The sequence below is a fragment of the Mustela nivalis genome (assembly GCF_964662115.1).
Source record: "Mustela nivalis genome assembly, chromosome: 7".
NCBI lineage: Eukaryota > Metazoa > Chordata > Mammalia > Carnivora > Mustelidae > Mustela > Mustela nivalis.
This window is the reverse complement of record NC_139026.1, coordinates 6468284-6484901: the sequence shown is the minus strand read 5'-3', so window position 1 is coordinate 6484901 and position 16618 is coordinate 6468284. Positions and strand designations below refer to the sequence as shown.

The window sequence follows — 16618 nt, the reverse complement described above, 5'->3', positions numbered from 1 at the left end:
ACTGCGCAGGTGGGTCCGTGTGTTTGCCCCCCAGGGTCTGTGTGCTCACCTCTTGACCCAGAGCAACAGCAATCTCTTAAGAAACCTACTTTTCCTTTTTAACAGTATACTGTGAGAGTTGTCCATAGGGAGACATTTACGTGCCCAATCTTGGCTGATGGTATCCCACTGTGTGGATGTACTGTGTTCATCCTCCGTTATGAGGCTTCCCAGCTCGCCCCAGATACGGGGAGGACTGTGTGATGACCGTCTTTGAACTTAATATTTGCGCACTTGTTTGAGCGCTCATACTTTATTCCGTAGGGTGCACTCCTGTTAGTCTGCACCTGTGTTTACGTCGCGACCAGCTGCAAGATGGGGCAAGGAGGTGCTTGAAGGAGCGGGAATCTGCGGGCGGCGGGCTGCGCGTCAGAATCTCTGCGGCACCGTGAAAACGCTCCTATCCGGGTCACACCCCGGGGAGCCTGTGGTCCCGGGCGCTAGCACTGCTGCTGAACGTCTGCAGGCGTTTCTGAGCTCCCCCCGCGAGGGCCGCCGGAGTTGGCGCGTGGCTGCGACAGGTGCAAAGGCGCGGAGGTTGTAGAACGCAGTCCGCGGCCCGCGCCCAGCCTCCATTTCCGCCTTAGTAAGGGGCTTGCGAGGAACGCGACTTGAATGATCCAGACCCCTCCGGGCCGCAGTGTTGGTGGGCCAGGTTTGATTCTACCCGCTCTCCCAGGCAGACTGGGCGGGGGAGCAGCTGGAAAGATGACGTAATGTGCTCAGAGCTCGCTCCGGGGGCGACCTGCAAGCGGGGGCGGAGAGTGTTAACCCTTCAACCCCCAGCCGGTGGATGGAATAGCTTGTAGAGGCAGACCCAAGGGAAAAGTGAGCGGCGCCTTTAAGCCTGGGGAGGAAGGTTGGGCTGAGGACCCAGAGGCGGCTTTTTGCATTTGCTAGGAGCCCGCGAGGGGTGGGGCCTCGCTATGCAAATCTAAGCTGCTGATCGATGACGCGCCATCACCCCACGCGCCGCTTCGCGAGCCGATTGGCCACGAAGAGCCTGGTCCCATTGACAACAAACAAGGGGGCGCGCGGCCTGTGGGCGGGGCCGCAAGGGGCGCGGGTTGGGGCGGGGGAATCCCGCCCCGCCCCTCCCGCGCGGCGCAAACATGGCGGCGGCTGGCACCGGCCGGTGAGGCGGTACCGGGAGGAGGCTGTCGGGTGTCATGGGCGGTGGCGGCGGCACCGCCCCCGCATCTCCCTGAGCGGGACGGTTGGGGGGGCCTCCGTGCCGAGCCGGGCGATGGACGAGAGCGGAGAGCTGGGCGGTCTGGAGACCATGGAGACGCTCACAGAGCTGGGCGACGAGCTGACCCTGGGGGACATCGACGGTGAGTGGTGGGTGGGTGGGTGGGAGTGCGGGGGCGCGCGGGGAGGAAGGGGTTACGGCAGCGCGCGGGTGCGCGTGCGCCCACCCCCCGCGGCCCTGGCTAGCGCGGGAAGAATCAGCACACGCGGTCGGCCCGGCAGAACCCATCCCTTTGGAGCGCGCCGGGTTTGGGCCCCCGCCCGGCTCTCAGTTCTGCGGCGCCGCGTGTCCGGAAGCAGAGCGGGGGTCGTGGGATCCGAGCGCTGAGGCGGGGGCGTCGCAGGTGTCCCGAGGGAGCGGCCTGAGGAGAGCGGACGGCCTCCGCCTCCCTCGCGCGCCTACACGCGCCGCTCGGGGTCCCGCTCTCCCGTCGCTTGAGCTCCGCATCGCACCTGTCACTCCCGGCCCGTCTGCGGGGGCAGCTGTGGGATCCCCGAAACCGGGTCCCCAGGTTCTGCGCTCTCATCTCTGGTCTTCCCAGCGTTGACCCGCGCGGCCAGGTCTCCCGGCGCTCAGGGAAACTTTGGGCTGGGAGCGGCTGCAGAAGCAAGTTGCTGATGAAGCGAGCGGTGGCGGCGGTGTGTGGGCGCTTCTCCCCGGGATGGAGACCCGGGCGCTCCTGCTGTCGCGCTGCAAACGGAATTGAGCAGCGAGAATTTTGAGTTGTGGCCCTTCGGGGGACAGGCTGGGGAGCGGGTAGCCTTTGTTTAGGCGACCTTTATAGCGAAGTGGAAGAGCTGGTAGGAGTCCAGGGATTCTCCCTTTCAGTGTTCTCATTTTTGCGACCATGGGAACCCAAAGTTTGGAGAGGGTCAGCTGCTTGCCCAAGGTCAACCAGCTGGTTTGAGAGCCCATTTCCTGGGCTAGTGTTTGTGTCACTGTATCAGGCTTTCACCTGATCCTTGGGGGTGAGGAGTCCAATGAACAGGTTAATAACCATAATAGTAACTCTCAGGAGCTGGGCTCTTTTGATGTTCTGATTCCCAGAGTCTTTGTACTGTTTCACTTACTCCTCACTACAGTCCCATGGAAGACTGAGGCCAGATGTTTGCTTGTCTAAGGTCACTCACCTTAGATGAGAACCCATGCTCTTAACCACTAACTCAAGTGCATTGCGCTTCTGAGTTTATAAAGTACAGCCATGTCCAAGATTTCATTACGGGCCTGCAGGCAGAAACGGCGGCTCCATCCCCATTGTACAGATGAAGACACTGAGGCAGCAGAAGATACTCTTCCAGGGGAAGAGATAAGCAGCAGCTAATTGAAAAGGATCTGCTTCTGTGACATTTAACCCCTTGGCTTGTCCTTGCTTTCTGTTTCTGGTCTTCCTGGCAGTGAGCTAAGACCCTTTATTGAAGCACCAGGTCTAACCACAGATTTTTCCACTACGTGCTTCTAGATACAGAGATGTGTGTTAACAAATGGAGAAGAGAGGTTCTTGAAACTCAACAAGGGCCGCTAACATGTTTTGAGCATTTATGTGACAGGCACCGTGTTAAGCACTCCTACACATTAATGTTCCCAGTCCTTAACAGTTTCATCAGGTAGATAACGTCTGTTATACTGCTCTCATCACCTTTGAGATCCTGAAACAGAGGTTCAACATGGTTCGTTAACTTACCCAAGGTTACCTAGCCAGTAAGAACATCTAACTAAGGCTGCCCATCAGCAAGCTCCCATGAAGAAATTCCTGTGCATTTTGCCTTCTCATTCCATAACTGATTCCTGTTTATCTTAATTTGTAATGTGTTAAATTTCCTAATGATTAAGTATTAGCCTTTCCCCTGTAGATTTCTGAGTAAAATATATATTCTGGAAACGACCACAGTGGTTTAATGGCTTCGCAGGTCCCCATACCAGACTGGGGAAAAAAATGACTCCCTGTCTTACAACGGTCAGCAAGCATTCAAGTGCCAGCTCTGGTCTCTGAGCTGTAGGGAACATGAAAGATAGGAAAGAGAATTTTATGGCCTCGTGGAACTTAAGATCAATAACAATAAAACTGTAATGCTGAGTACAGAATGGCTTACAGTAAGTGAAAGTCAACATTGAAGGAGCTTGGTAAAGACTGCCACACCAGGAAGACGACTCCAAGGAGGTAGCCTTTCATCGGGGTCTTGGAGCACAAGAAGGGTTGAGTGGGCCGAAGGCCAGTGATCTACAGCTACAAATACCCCTGTATTCTTACACATCCATTCCCCAGGATGTCAGCTCCATGAGGGCCCGGTCCTTCTGTTGCCTTCGGCTGTTTCTTGCACTTAGAACTAAGTATTTGTGGAATGCCTGAATGAATTTAGTGACCTTGGGCTAGGGAGGATTCTAAGCTGTACTAGACACAGCCCCTGGGGTTGGGTTGGATCAGTTGCTTCTAGGAGCCAGTCATATAGGGAAGAGACTGGATATGAATACATACACTTACTTTGTGTGTGTGGTGGGGGGGGTGGTGGTGGTGGTGGTGGTGGTGGTGGTGGTGGTGGTGGTGGTGGTGGTGGTGGTGGAGGAGGGGTTGATATTTGCAACCTGGAGCTCTCATGCCTATCTCCAGGAAGTCCAGGAGGGCAAGAGTACTTCACTGGGCAACATCATTCTTGCTGTAATCCATGGGGGCCCTTCAAGGATGTGAGTCCAAGGAGGCCACATGCATTCATTTATTCAGCGCATCTCTTCGGTGTGATGGACAGAGTGCCGAGGGTCGCTTTGAACAAGACATACTCGATCTCTTCTCTCTCAGGGAACTTAAATTCTTGAGGGAGGAAACAGGCTGAGCAAATAACTGAAATGAACACTTCCGGCAGGACACATGAAAATAAAATATTGGCACCTGCGTGGCTCGGTGGGTTAAAGCCTCTGCCTTCAGCTCAGGTCATGGGCCTAGGGTCCTAGGATCCAGCCCCACATCAGACTCTCTGCTCAGCAGGGTGCCTGCTTCCCCCCTCTCTCTCTGCCTGCCTACTTGTGATCTGTGTCTGTGAAGTAAAAAAAATAAAATCTTAAAAAAAAAAAAAAAAAAGGGATGCCCGGTGGCTCAGTTGGTTAAGTGTCTGCTTTCAGTTCAGGTCATGATCCTAGAGTCCTGGGATCGATACCTTGCCATCAGGCTTCCTGCTCAGCAGGGAATCTGCTTCTTGCTCTGCCTGCTGCTCGTGCTCTCTCTCTCACTCTGATAAATAAATAAAAAAGTAAATAAACAAACAAACCCATGTTATAGAGAATAACCAGGGCAGATTAATTTAGACGGGGTAGGCAAGGGAGGCCTCTTGGTGGAGAGATCTGTCCTCTCTTTTTAAAGGGATGCCCAAGTTGGGATTTTTATGTGATATATCGACATTTTTAAATGTTGGCTTAAAGTGGGTTTTGTTTGTTTTTTAAAGAAACATACTGTAGGGCCAACAAAGAAACCTGTTGTGTTACTTCATCTCCGGGGCCTTGTTTCACCGCAGGATGCTCTGTTGTCCCAGGTCCCAGGCCCCTGATGATAGATTATCTAGAGCACTTTCTTTGATGGCAGAGATAGCTGTGTTATGAGAAAGTGCCTTATGTATTGTGATAAAGCAGGTCTTCTGGAAACGCAAAAAGGTGAGATATTTTTCCACTGGAATCAGGAAAGGCACAGTGACAGAGGTGTCCTTCTCTTGAGTCCCAGAAGGATGGGTGGCAGCATCAGCAAGACAAGCACTTGGCAGAGAAGGATCAAGCTGCCTTGGAGACAAAGGGTTACTGATGAGTTCTGGGACTCTATGGTGTGTGTAAGGAAAAGGTAGAAGATAAGTTCTGAAAGGTGAATTGGAGCCAAACCGGACAGTCTTCATACCTGATGCATATGTATTGTGGAATGTGGAGAGGGAGTTGCTGAGTGAGTAGGGTGATGACACGTTAAACACGGATTTTAGGAAAATTTAAGTGTGGTGATGGGCAAAGAAGATTGGAGTCAGGGAGACCAGCCAGGGGGAGCTGCAGGCATCCGGGTATGAAATGATGATAAAGAGGGCGATGGGGTTGGGATAGGAAGTGGCCACTATGCAAGTTGTTGGACATAACAGGATGGGGCCTCAGCAAAGACCTCACCTTGAAGGCAGAGCAGAGGTGGAGTTCTAAGATCCCATCCTGGCTTCCATCCTGGGGCATTGGGCAAGTTCTGAAGCCAGCAGGAAGAGCTAGTTTGGGGAGATGATAAACATTTGCCTTAACTGGGCAGAAATTGAGGTGCTGGTGGCTGGGAAATCCACTAGGAGATCAGAGGCCAGTACTCAGGAGAAGGTCAAACTGGGGATAGAGATTGAGGAATAGTCACTGGAGGTGAGAGAAGGTAGAACTGGGAGGTCCGATCGGGTGAGGAAAGTGTAATAAAAACTACAGGAAGGAGAGCTTTTCAGGGAGTGGTTAGTGGGTGATGGGGGTAGTGGTGCAGAGGACATCGGGGATGACAAGTCCACGAAAGAAGTCCTGGGATTTGGCAGTTAGCAGGTCAACATTTGACAGAGCAGTCAGATGAAGGGGTCCAAGTCTATATAAGCCAGAAAGAAGTCAGGAGTGTGTGGGTGATGGCAATTAGAGACAGCTGTTTCCTTTGGAGGAGGTCGAAGAAACTTTTCAGTGAGCTCATTTAACTTTCTGTCTTTGGGATTTGGCCTGTTCCGAACACTTCGCCCAAATGGAATCCTACATCGTGTGGAGACATCATGTTTCATGTAGCCATCAGTCAGTTGATGGACATCTGGGCTGTTTCCACTTTTCGGCTGTTACAGATGAAGCAGCTAGGAACATTTGTGTGCAAGTTTTCGTTTGGGTGGAGGTTTTAATTTCTCTTGGGTTTGTATTTTTTCCCTGGGCTTATAATAGCACTAGTTACTCACTAGCTTACTTTCCATGTCCTGGCAGTTAATTCAGCCCTAATTCTTGGAACAGAAACTCTCAGTAGGGTGTTAGTTGCTTTTTAACCCCTTGTCACCGTCTCTTCTGAAGCCCTCCCTTTTTGCCCCATCTGATGTTTGTCTGGCTCTACCATCCCACACTTATCATGGGATTACTTTAGCCATTACCCTGGGGGTGATATTGAAGCCCCTGTTCCCTAGTTGTTTTGTTTTGTTTTGTTTTGTTTTTTACACCCTAGTTTTGATGGAGCTCATCCTCTGGTAGCTTCCTGGGGAAGAGTACATTAGAGGTAAATTTAGGGTGAGGGGGGCCTTGTGTGTCTTAAAATATCTTTATTCTAACCTCACGCCAATTTGATAGTTTGGGTGAGTTTAGAATTTTAGTTTGCACCTAGTTTTATATCAGAAGTTTGAAGGCCTTGCCTAATTGTCGTCTCGCCTCTGGTAGTTGAGAACTTGGATACCATTTGCTTCCTGATCCTTTTGTGCCACCTGTTTTCACTTCTGGACGGTTATAGGATCTTTATCCTTGGTGTTCTGAGTTCCTTGGTGACATACACTGATGTGACTGAACTGTCAGTCACTGTACCTACTTGGGGGGCTCTGGAGGGCTCACTGTGTCAGACACGTGCCTTCATGCAGACCTCCTCACTCCCAGCCTGCTGAGGAACTTCCAATTCCTGAGCCTTCGGGTAGCACCACCTTGTCCTCTGCTGCCTCTCCCTGCGGTCTGTGCCATCTCTGGCAGAGAGCGGGACACTACCTAGCATTGAACAGGTGCTCTGTAAAGGTGTGTCTCATGAAGGCTGGCCCTTCAAGCTCAGGGTGTTGTGTGGGCCCCCAGCCAGGTGTCCCCATCAATGGGGAGTTTGGAGTGGCCGACCTGATGAGCCAGGCTGGCGTGTGGGGAGGGTGTGGCCGGCGCAGCCCTGGGAGGCTAACGTGCCCAGAGAGGTGGAAACCGACTGCACATTTCTCCAGTGAGTCATGGTTGGGGAAACTGCTCATTGAGGTGAAGCGCAGGTCTGCTTTTTACCCATGTGCAGATCTTTTTCAGGACATACACTTTGTTTTGACACTTGACTCTATATCACTGTTGCTCATGTTTGGGTTGAAAGAGCTACTGTTGCTCACAGCTTATTTGCTTTCTACCTGATTTTAGCTCCTGATCTCAGCTAGTTCCATTTCTTGGGACATAAAAGTTTTTTGGGATTGTTCAGACCACTGAACCAGTCTCCTTGGGTTTCTCCTCCCTGGATCTCTTCAGCTGTGCCCTTGACAGACACTGTTCTGCATTCACACCCAGGCCTTGGGCCTGTTATTGAACAGTCTTTTCTGTCATTCTCCTACTCAGCTCATGTATTGGCATTTAAAAATATGTATTTTTGTGTCTATATCTACTGGATCTTTTCTCTCCTTCAGTTCATAATTTAAAAAGTTCTTGAACAACTTGATTCAAAAAGGGCTTTCTGACTATCAGACTGTTTGTATCTTCTGGATTCTGGCTGAACTTTATTAATGTGTGCACAAAATGTTACATTTTCACGTAGGGGTTCCTAGGTGTTGAAAGAGTTGATGTGGGATAGCCGTATAGTCCAGCGTAATCCACCCAAACAGGCAGGCCTTTGCACCTCCACCTCCCGTGGGACGTTTCTATCATTTGCATCTTTCCATCAGCATAAATTCTATTGTTCTGAACAGGTAGGAGCAAGTTATTTCAGAGTCCGTCTGTTGGTGCCTGTTTCCCAACGAGGACCTTACATCACTAGGTGGGTTAGAGCTCCTACACACCACCATCCGTGGCCCTTCCAGTTTGGAGACTCTCCAGTACTAAACATGACTGTGATTACTGTGCTGGCTGTCACTTACTTGGAAAAGATCGTTATTTCTTCAAAAAGGCAATGGGTTCACATGGCGAAATACAAGTATGTAAGAGGGGAGCATGAAAAGTCATGCTCCCAGGCCTGCCCCCATCTGCTTAGCACCCACCGGCTCTACTTCCTTGCAAGTAATTCATTTTGTAGTTTCTTTTACCTTCTTCAGAACTTCCTTAATACAAATATAAGAGATAAATGTAGATTTTAATATTTGCTGCCTTTTTAATTTCTGCACAAATAGGTAGCATGCGACAAGCTCTGTTCTTCTGCACCTTCGCCTTTTCACTTAATTGTGTGTATTGGAGATCTTTCCAGTCTTTACTGCTGCGCGATTTTCCATGGCACGGGTGCCATGCAACGCATTCATCCAATTCCTTTTTGATGGACATTTGAGAGTTTTTTCCAGTCCTGCTATTAAGAACAATGCTGGGGCACCTGGGTGGCTCTATCGGTTAAGCATTCAGCTCTTTTTTTTTTTTTTTAAGATTTTATTTATTATTTATTGGACAGACAGAGATCACAAGTAGGCAGAGAGGCAAGCAGAAAGAGAGGAGGAAGCAGGCTCTCTGCTCAGCACCCAATGTGGGTCTCGATCCCAGGACCCTGGGATCATGACCTGAGCCAAAGGCAGAGGCTTTAACCCACTGAGCCACCCAGGCGCCCCAAGCATTCAACTCTTGATCTCACGGGTCTTGATCTGAGGGTTTTGAGATCAGGCTTTGAGTTGGGTTCCACTCGGGGTATGGAGCTTACTTAAAAAAAAATAATAATAATAAAATAAAAAAAACCAAAACAGTGCTCCATAGATTCATAATTTCACGCATGTGCAGGTGTAAGTGTGGGATAAATGAGGGAAAGTGGGATTGCTGGGTCCAGGTGGGGGTGGGAATATCTACATCGGATGCCACAGAACCAAAGGGTATCAAACGTATAAAAGGAAGGGGCAGGCACTAACTTTCTGTTCTGGCCCGTGTGTTTGCAGTTTTGAGAAATCCAAGGAAGCTGCTGTCCACAATGGATGTACCACTTTGTAACCACCACCAGTGTGTGGAAGAGGGTCTGATTCCCCTCAGTGTGTTGGCAGAGTCCAGAACTCTGGTCCCTTTATTCCGCCTGCGTTTGCCAAACGTGCCATTTCAAAGCTCACACCACTCCCTGCGCTCCCAGTAATACACACATGCAGACCCCTTTGTCCCAGGCTCGTCGTGCCTCACTTGACTTTTCTGTATTCGAGACCACTGGACAGTCCATGGGTAGTGACCAGCTTTCTGAATGATCACCTCCTGGGTCTCATATGTTCGCTTTGCTTGTCCAGGACCCCATGCTTGTGAACTCTGCCACTTTCAGTTTCTTGGAGTGATCCTTCATCGGGTTTGCTTGCTCTCTTTTCTTTTAAAATCACTCCTTGGGGTGCTGGGTGGCTCAGTCTGTTGAGCGTCCGACGCTTGGTCTCAGCTCGGGTCGTGATTTTCAGGGTTCTGGGTTTGGGACCCCGTGTTGGACTCCATGCGTAGCATGGAGCCTCCTATTAAAAAATGCTCCTTAATGTGGAGCAGTTCCTTATTTTCAGCTTTCCACTTTGGGGCACTTGAAAAATGATTTCTTGTTTTACATTGTTTTGCTGGGACTCTCTTCTCTGTCTGGGCTTTCTTTAATGTAGCTTCACGGTGGCAGCCCATGGAGCTCTGAAATTTCAGTGTGTCCTCTTAGAAAACATTTTGGGGACTTGCCATCACTATAAACGGTGTTCTGGAAGTTGCTTCCTTTTGCTGTAATTCTCTTAAGACTACTTTTCACCAAAATCATCGGACATTTTAGGGAGTACCCCTTGTTCTGAATAGCTCCGTTCTCCTATTACCTTCCTTTGTACTTTAAAAGTCATTGGTGTTCTCTAGGATAAAGTGACTCATCTTTTTCTTTATTAGTTATTGACTGTCCCCACAGTCGCCTTTACTTTTCTGTCCTTCACCTGGTTTTGCAATCGCTGTGTCTACGCAGGCATGCAGTTGAGATCTTTACAGGACCTGTGTTATGCCGGGGTCTGGGCACAGCACTGGTGGGGTAAACAAGCAAGTGTGTTTGGCCCTTTACCTACAATTGCCTCCTAATGTGGTTTTGCTTTTAATCCTTCCTCCCAGTTCTGTGGTATGCTACAGACAAGAAACTGGGGCCCAGATTACACAATTTGTAAATGATAGAATGATGACCTCACTCCAGACATGTCTAACTCCAAAACCCGTGTACTTTTCCTATATCTTGTGCTACATCTCTGTCTGATGTCAGTGGACTTCCTGGTTGCAAACACAAGCTGGTGTGGTGGACGAAGGCCAGAGAGACCCTGGATCCTCTGCTCAGGTACACATTTAGGGACATGTGTTTATCATGAGGGGTCTGCCGTGGACTTGAACTTCAAGTGACTTCCCCCTGGGTCCTGCAGCACTTCTCTGAGCCTTAGTTTCTGCTATAAGGTAGGGACTGGAGATGTCTACGTCACAGGTGCTGCAAGAAGTGAACAAAGCACATAGAAGGAAGAGGACAGGAACTGACATGCCCTTTTGACTGTATCTGAGAATGAAAGAGGAACTTCACTTCGCAAGTTGACTCTTAGGACCAAAGGGCCCTTTTTGTAATACAGTTTTGGAATGTTTATTTCTTCCTTTTGAAAGGGCTTTTGTAGGTGTGGTGGGCGGGACACAAGGAGCAGTCACAGAGTACAGGGTAAAATGTTCCATTTTCGGACCACAGGATTCAAGGGTTAAACTTGGTTGACATTGTGGATTTGAGGGGGGGCGGTCATTGTGGAATTTTTTAGAGTAGCAGGATCCCAGAGACTGGGGCCTTTCAGGTAAGGCTCTCTGGGGAACTTCTGTTTAGAAACTAATCCTAAACCATTGACTGGCTTGAAAACTGGAAAAGCACAGCCCTTTCTGCAGTACTTAGGCCCTTTGGAATTGCTAAAGAATATGTGTCAGAATGTCCCTTACAATCTGGCTTCCGCATCTGGCGGGTGGAACTGGTCTGTTGGGTTCAGAGTCTGGTTTGGACCAGTGGTGAAAATCCAGCTGCGAAGCAGATGTAGAGCTGCCTTGTTAAACTGCTGTCTGCCCGGCTGGGGCCTTTACCATCCCACAGCAACAGGGGGAGACCGTACTTCCGGCTAAGTGTGAAATTTATGGTGAAGCCTTGTAATTTACAAAAGTTGGGCATTTGTCTTCCTGACAGTGCTGTGAGGTAGATGGCTTACTTTTTATTCCCATTTTGCAGATGAGACACTGAAACAGAGAGAGAAAATGAATTGCCCAAGATGTCCCATGCTGATGGGAGTTGGAAGTTGAATTTGGGGCTTCTAACATGGGTGCCCATACTCTTTTTTTCCCTGTGGCAATGAGGTGGAAGGTATCCTGACTCAGGAAGCCTGTCTTAGGAGACGCTGCTCTGGTCAGAAGTCTTTAAAAATTTTTTTTGAAACAACTTTTTGGGGGCGCCTGGGTGGCTTAGTGGGTTAAATCCTCTGCCTTCAGCTCAGGTCATGATTCCAGGGTCCTGGAATCGAGCCCCGCATCGGGCTCTCTGCTCAGTGGGGAGCCAGCTTCCCTTCCTCTCTCTCTGCCTGCCTCTCTGCCTACTTGTGATCTCTGTCAAATAAATAAAATCGTTTTTTTTTTTAAAGATTTTATTTATTTATTTGACAGAGAGAGATCACAAGTAGGCAGAGAGGCAGGCAGAGAGAGAGAGAGGAGGAAACAGGCTCCCCGCTGAGCAGAGAGCCCGATGCGGGACTCGATCCCAGGACCCTGAGATCATGACCTGAGCCGAAGGCAGCGGCTTAACCCACTGAGCCACCCAGGCGCCCAAATAAATAAAATCTTAAAAAAAAAAAAAGACACAAAACTTTTTAAACTTGTTCAGACCAGTTCAGCACGAATGAGTATCCACTATATTCACAGCAGTGTTAGACTCTTTGGGGTATTGGATATGAAGGAAACTGTCCCCACTTTCAGGGAGCTGACCTCTGAACAGCCGGATTTACAAAGTGAAATGCAGCAGAGACCATGGCAGAGATACAAACTCCAAGGGTTTTTTTGAGCACTGGCGGAGGGAATTAGCAAGATCTTCACAGGGACTTTAGCATTTGAGCCAACATGTGAAGGATGAGTGAATAGAACTTTAGAAAGGAAAAGTGTCAGGGTGTTCATTTTTGACAGAATTGGAGCAGAGTTGGGAATAATTTGGCATGTTCTGGGAACATGTGATTCAGCGTGGCCAGAGTGCAGTAGAGAACTAAGGTTCTCAAACGGCAAAGTGTCTGATAACCCACAGGTCTAGGGTGGCATCCAGGAGGGGCGCCTAAGGAGTGGAGCGGTGGGATCAGAGGTTTCTTGTGGAGGCGCCTTGTAAGCTGGGCTCTTACAGCTAAGGGGGCGGGAGAGAGGAGTCGTGTTCCAGGCTCAGGGAACAGCCCTTTCGAAAGGCACTTGGGCGTGTGGGGTTGGCAGGCTACCATCCTGATAACTGTTGTTCCTTATCTTCCTCAAACATGGTTTTGGTCTGGTCCCTCCCTCTGCTGCGTCTGTGTGCTCTCTCTATCAGTCAGGAGTCTTGGTGATAAGCAGCGGAAACTGCCTCTGGCTGCCTCTGGCTAGCGTGAACGGAAGAATTTACTGGAAGGACAATGGCACACACGGACTGACCAGAAAAACAACAGAGCCAAGCTTGGAAAACGGGCCAGAACCAAGGGATGCTCATCTGCAGAGCGTAGCTAAGGCGAGCCCCGGGGCTGCTGGGGGAGGACCCCGCTGCTTTCCGTGGCAAGAGCCATGCCCCTGGTTGGGGGTCTGCGAGAATCCAGGCTGATTGGCAGAAAGCCTGACCTCCCACCAAGACCACCCAGTGGGGGTTCTCCACAAGGAATATTAGGGTCCTGGGGGGATGGTCAGCCAGATGACAGACAAACAACAAAAGTGGCAAATGTCCACTACATTTTCTGTGCCTCCCTTGGCCTCCACAAGAAGAGCCAAATGCCTTAGGGTGCCGTTAAGGCCTTTCCCAGTTTAATTGTCAGCAACAGTATCTGCCCTCTCTGTTCACGCTCTCTCCATTTCAGCAGCTCGCAGGGCATTTCCTGGTGCTGTGGTTTTGTTCAGCCCGTTTCCTTTGCCTGCAATAACCTTCCTTCTCTCTGACTCCTAAAACTCTTCGTCCCCTGCCTTCCAGCTCGGGTCAGTCCTGTCTCTACTCCCTGATGGCCCTTTCTTTGTGAGGCGCCTGGCCGTTCTAGTCCTTACCACACTGGATGGGAGTTGGTTGGCTTTCTCTGTCTTCGCTGGGAGGTGGGAGGAGAACCAGCCCTTGTGAGTCCTGGCTCTGGGCCGGTCCCAGGCGAGGTGCTCAGTGGCCTCCAGCGCCTCGCAGGGTAACCCACGGGTGTGGTGCAAGTGCGGGGGGGTGGGGGGTGGTGTTGGTAGCATGACTTAATAACCTGCTTTGCAAGTATTTGTTTTGTCCTTAGTCTTAGGGAGCTTTGAGGGTGGCCGTGAGCCGAAGGATGGGATGGTGGGTTATTGGGGTCTTTCACCTCTGCCTGGCTGGCTTTAGGACTGAGCAGGGTTGAGATCCCCTGCTATGGAGACTCTGCACTGGGAGAGTCGGGAGGGTGGTTCTGCTTGCGCCTGATTTTGTGGACACTTGGTCACCTGGCGCTGTGCAGTGTGATGCCCTTGTCTTCCAGAACAGGACGGTGTGGGATGGGTACCTGGGAGTCTCACTCTCCATCTTGCTCACCTTTCTGTCTCTTTCCAGGAGAGGGAAAGTCTTGCCTTGAGGTGCAGGGAGGGGCAAGTGACTAGCTGGAAATGCAGGCCGACCAGAGCTGACAGTCCTTCCCCTTCTCAGTGGGGGGTGTTGGCTCTCTTTCCTGAGTGAGGCACCCCCCTGCTGCAGGGGTCTGTCTGGTGAATTCCCTTCGGTGATAGAACCAATGCATCTGTGCAGCAGCGTGGTGGCTGAGAACTTGACCTCAGATTCCAGCTCCACCACCCGACTAGGTGACATTAGACAAGCAGCTTAACCTCTTTGTGCCTCCTTTACCTTGTCTGTGAAGTGGAGGTGATAATGGTGTCAAAGTGTGTGGAGATTAACTGAGGGAATCTGTGCAAAGTGCTTAACACAACTGCTGACAACTAGTAAGAGTTTGGTAAATGTTAACAATTAGATACTATTTTTATTAGCACTGCCACTAATTGGCTCAGGTTTTTTCTTCTTAATTGTTCTCAAAGTCTCTTCTTAACCTCTTCCTAAGAGCAGGCATTTAAAAGTAATAGGTGGAGTAAGAGGAATGGCCTTTCAAAGTGGGGTGCCAGCAGCCTGATGCCTCTAACTAGGTGTTGAGTAAGGGCTGCCCGGGCCCCAGGGTGGGGCGCTTGCCCGGTGTCCAACCTGGTTGCTGACTGCAGGGTTCTGAGCCCCGGCCGGAGGCTGGGCATGCGCAGGGAGGACATTCCGGAGAGGAAGGCCCGCAGTGTGGTTTTCAGGGACTTCTGGGACAGGGCACTTGTGAGAAGAGCACAGGTTTGGGAAGAGGAAGGGGAGACTGCCACTCACTCAGCCACCTGCCTGCGACCATGTGCAGGCCATCCCCTCTTTGGACTTGGACTTAATCCGTGTAACCACCGCCACTTCTCACTAACTTTTATGTCCGCCCTGTTCTCCGCGCTTTACACACACTAACTCTTTTTTCAAAGAGTAGCTGAAACTGCTGCCTCACAGGGAGATTGGAAGGTTACATACCGCAGTATGTGGGCGCGTGCCAGCGAGAACAACTGGGGGGTAGTGCTAATGGGGTTCTTCTCCAGTGGCAGAAAAATGTTTAAACTTCGCGTATAAATATGTACTCACACACAAACAGTAGATAAATAGTAGTAAAAATCAACTACAAAAGATTCTTGGGGCGCCTGGGTGGCTCAGTGGGTTAAGTCTCTACCTTCGGCTCAGGCCATGATCCCAGGGTCCTGGGATCGAGCCCTGCATCTGGCTCCCTGCTCCGTGGAGAGACTGACCCTCTCCTCTGCCTGCCTCTCTGCCTACTTGTGCTTTCTCTCTCCATCAAATAAATAAATTAAAATCTTTAAAAAGAAAGAACATGTACCTCTTGAAGGCTTTTAATTTTGTGTTTGGCACATAACAAATGCAGTTAATGTTTGTTGAATGCATGTCTTAACTGATGTGTCTTTATTTGTTTTGTATTTTTCAAAAGATCGAGAGAGACTTCTAGAAAAAGCATCTTATCAAGGCAGAAAGTCTCATTTGGAGAATAAATGTAATCATTTGAGTAGGAAGGAATGCTCACAGAATACAAATACGCAGGCAAAAATATCTCTCCCCTGTTCCCCCAGTGAGTCAGTTACTCGCCCTGAGATTTTTTAATCTTCCATTAGCATTGAACTTAATATTGGAAATAATGAGATGGATTACATAAGCACCCCCCTCTATACCACACCCCTCAATTCTCCTTACTTTATTGTCACTCCATGTCTCTCTCGCATCTCTCTCCCAAGTTGTGATGAGCACAAACGTAAAATCCAGGCAATGTTGTTTTATAGGGAAAATAGTATGCATAGAGGAGAGATTCAGATAAACCAAAATCTGATCTCAAATCAAATCTCGGTTCAGCCACTTTGTAATCTTATGAGGGGACTCAGGCAAGTAATTTAATTTCTTTGAATCTTATTTTCCTCATTTATTAAGCAAAGGAGTAATACTGGTCTTAGAGTTTATATAAAGTACTAAGTAGGTATCGGTGAGAGCTATTATTATGTTGTCCACCTAGAATCACTGTGAAAGTAATTTTATTTTTTTTTTTAAGATTTTATTTGTTGATTTGACAGACAGAGATCACAAGCAGGCAGAGAGAGAGAGAGGGAAGCAGGCTCCCTGCTGAGCAGAGAGCCCAATGCGGGACTCAATCCCAGGACCCTGAGATCCTGACCTGAGCCGAAGGCAGTGGCTTAACCCACTGAGCCACCCAGGTGCCCTGTGAAAGTAATTTTAGTCATAACCACCTGTGTACTTTTAAATAATACATAAATGTGATCTCTGATTCTCATCAGTTGATGAAGCTCTCCAAGTTTTGTTTCAGCTATTTTGATATTATCCTCACAAGTCAGAATTCACTCTTAAGTATGTGCCCAGAATACTTAATGTGTTCATGATGTTGTGGGGTTCTGGGGAAGCCAGCAGCCTCCCCTGTACAAACTAGCAGGAGCAACTACTGGGCCAGAGAGGCTCCCCTTCCTAGAGCATTGTTGGACTACTTGCTATGGCATTTCCTTCTTTGATAAGGAGAAAGATCAGGTTCATCAGCATGAGCTATAGAACCTGACATGATTTGACCCTGACTACCTGCCCAGTCCAGGGTCCTGCCAGTTGCCCATTCTCCTCAGCAGCCCGCTGTGCTAGCTCTATGCTTCCAAGCCTGGGCTTGTGAGATTCCCTGGGCCTAGAATTCACATTGGGTGCCCATC

The 16618-nt window shown here is 49.6% G+C and overlaps 1 protein-coding gene and 1 long non-coding RNA gene across 2 annotated transcripts in view; one reads left to right on the top strand and one right to left on the bottom strand.

Annotated features, from left to right (window-relative positions):
* Nucleotides 1-276: 276 nt before the first annotated feature.
* On the bottom strand, nt 277-3742 carry LOC309869268. The gene is made up of 2 exons (XR_014314082.1): nt 1744-3742; nt 277-784 (listed from the first exon to the last, which is right to left on the bottom strand). It is a non-coding gene; the product is annotated as an uncharacterized lncRNA (long non-coding RNA).
* SREBF2 (sterol regulatory element binding transcription factor 2) overlaps nt 971-16618 on the top strand; it is a 58914-nt gene continuing 43266 nt past the window's right edge. Inside the window, exon 1 of the mRNA XM_082739947.1 lies at nt 971-1373. Within this exon, the coding sequence (XP_082596073.1) occupies nt 989-1373 (385 nt within the window). The 5' untranslated portion in view covers nt 971-988. The remainder of the gene's footprint in view (nt 1374-16618) is intronic.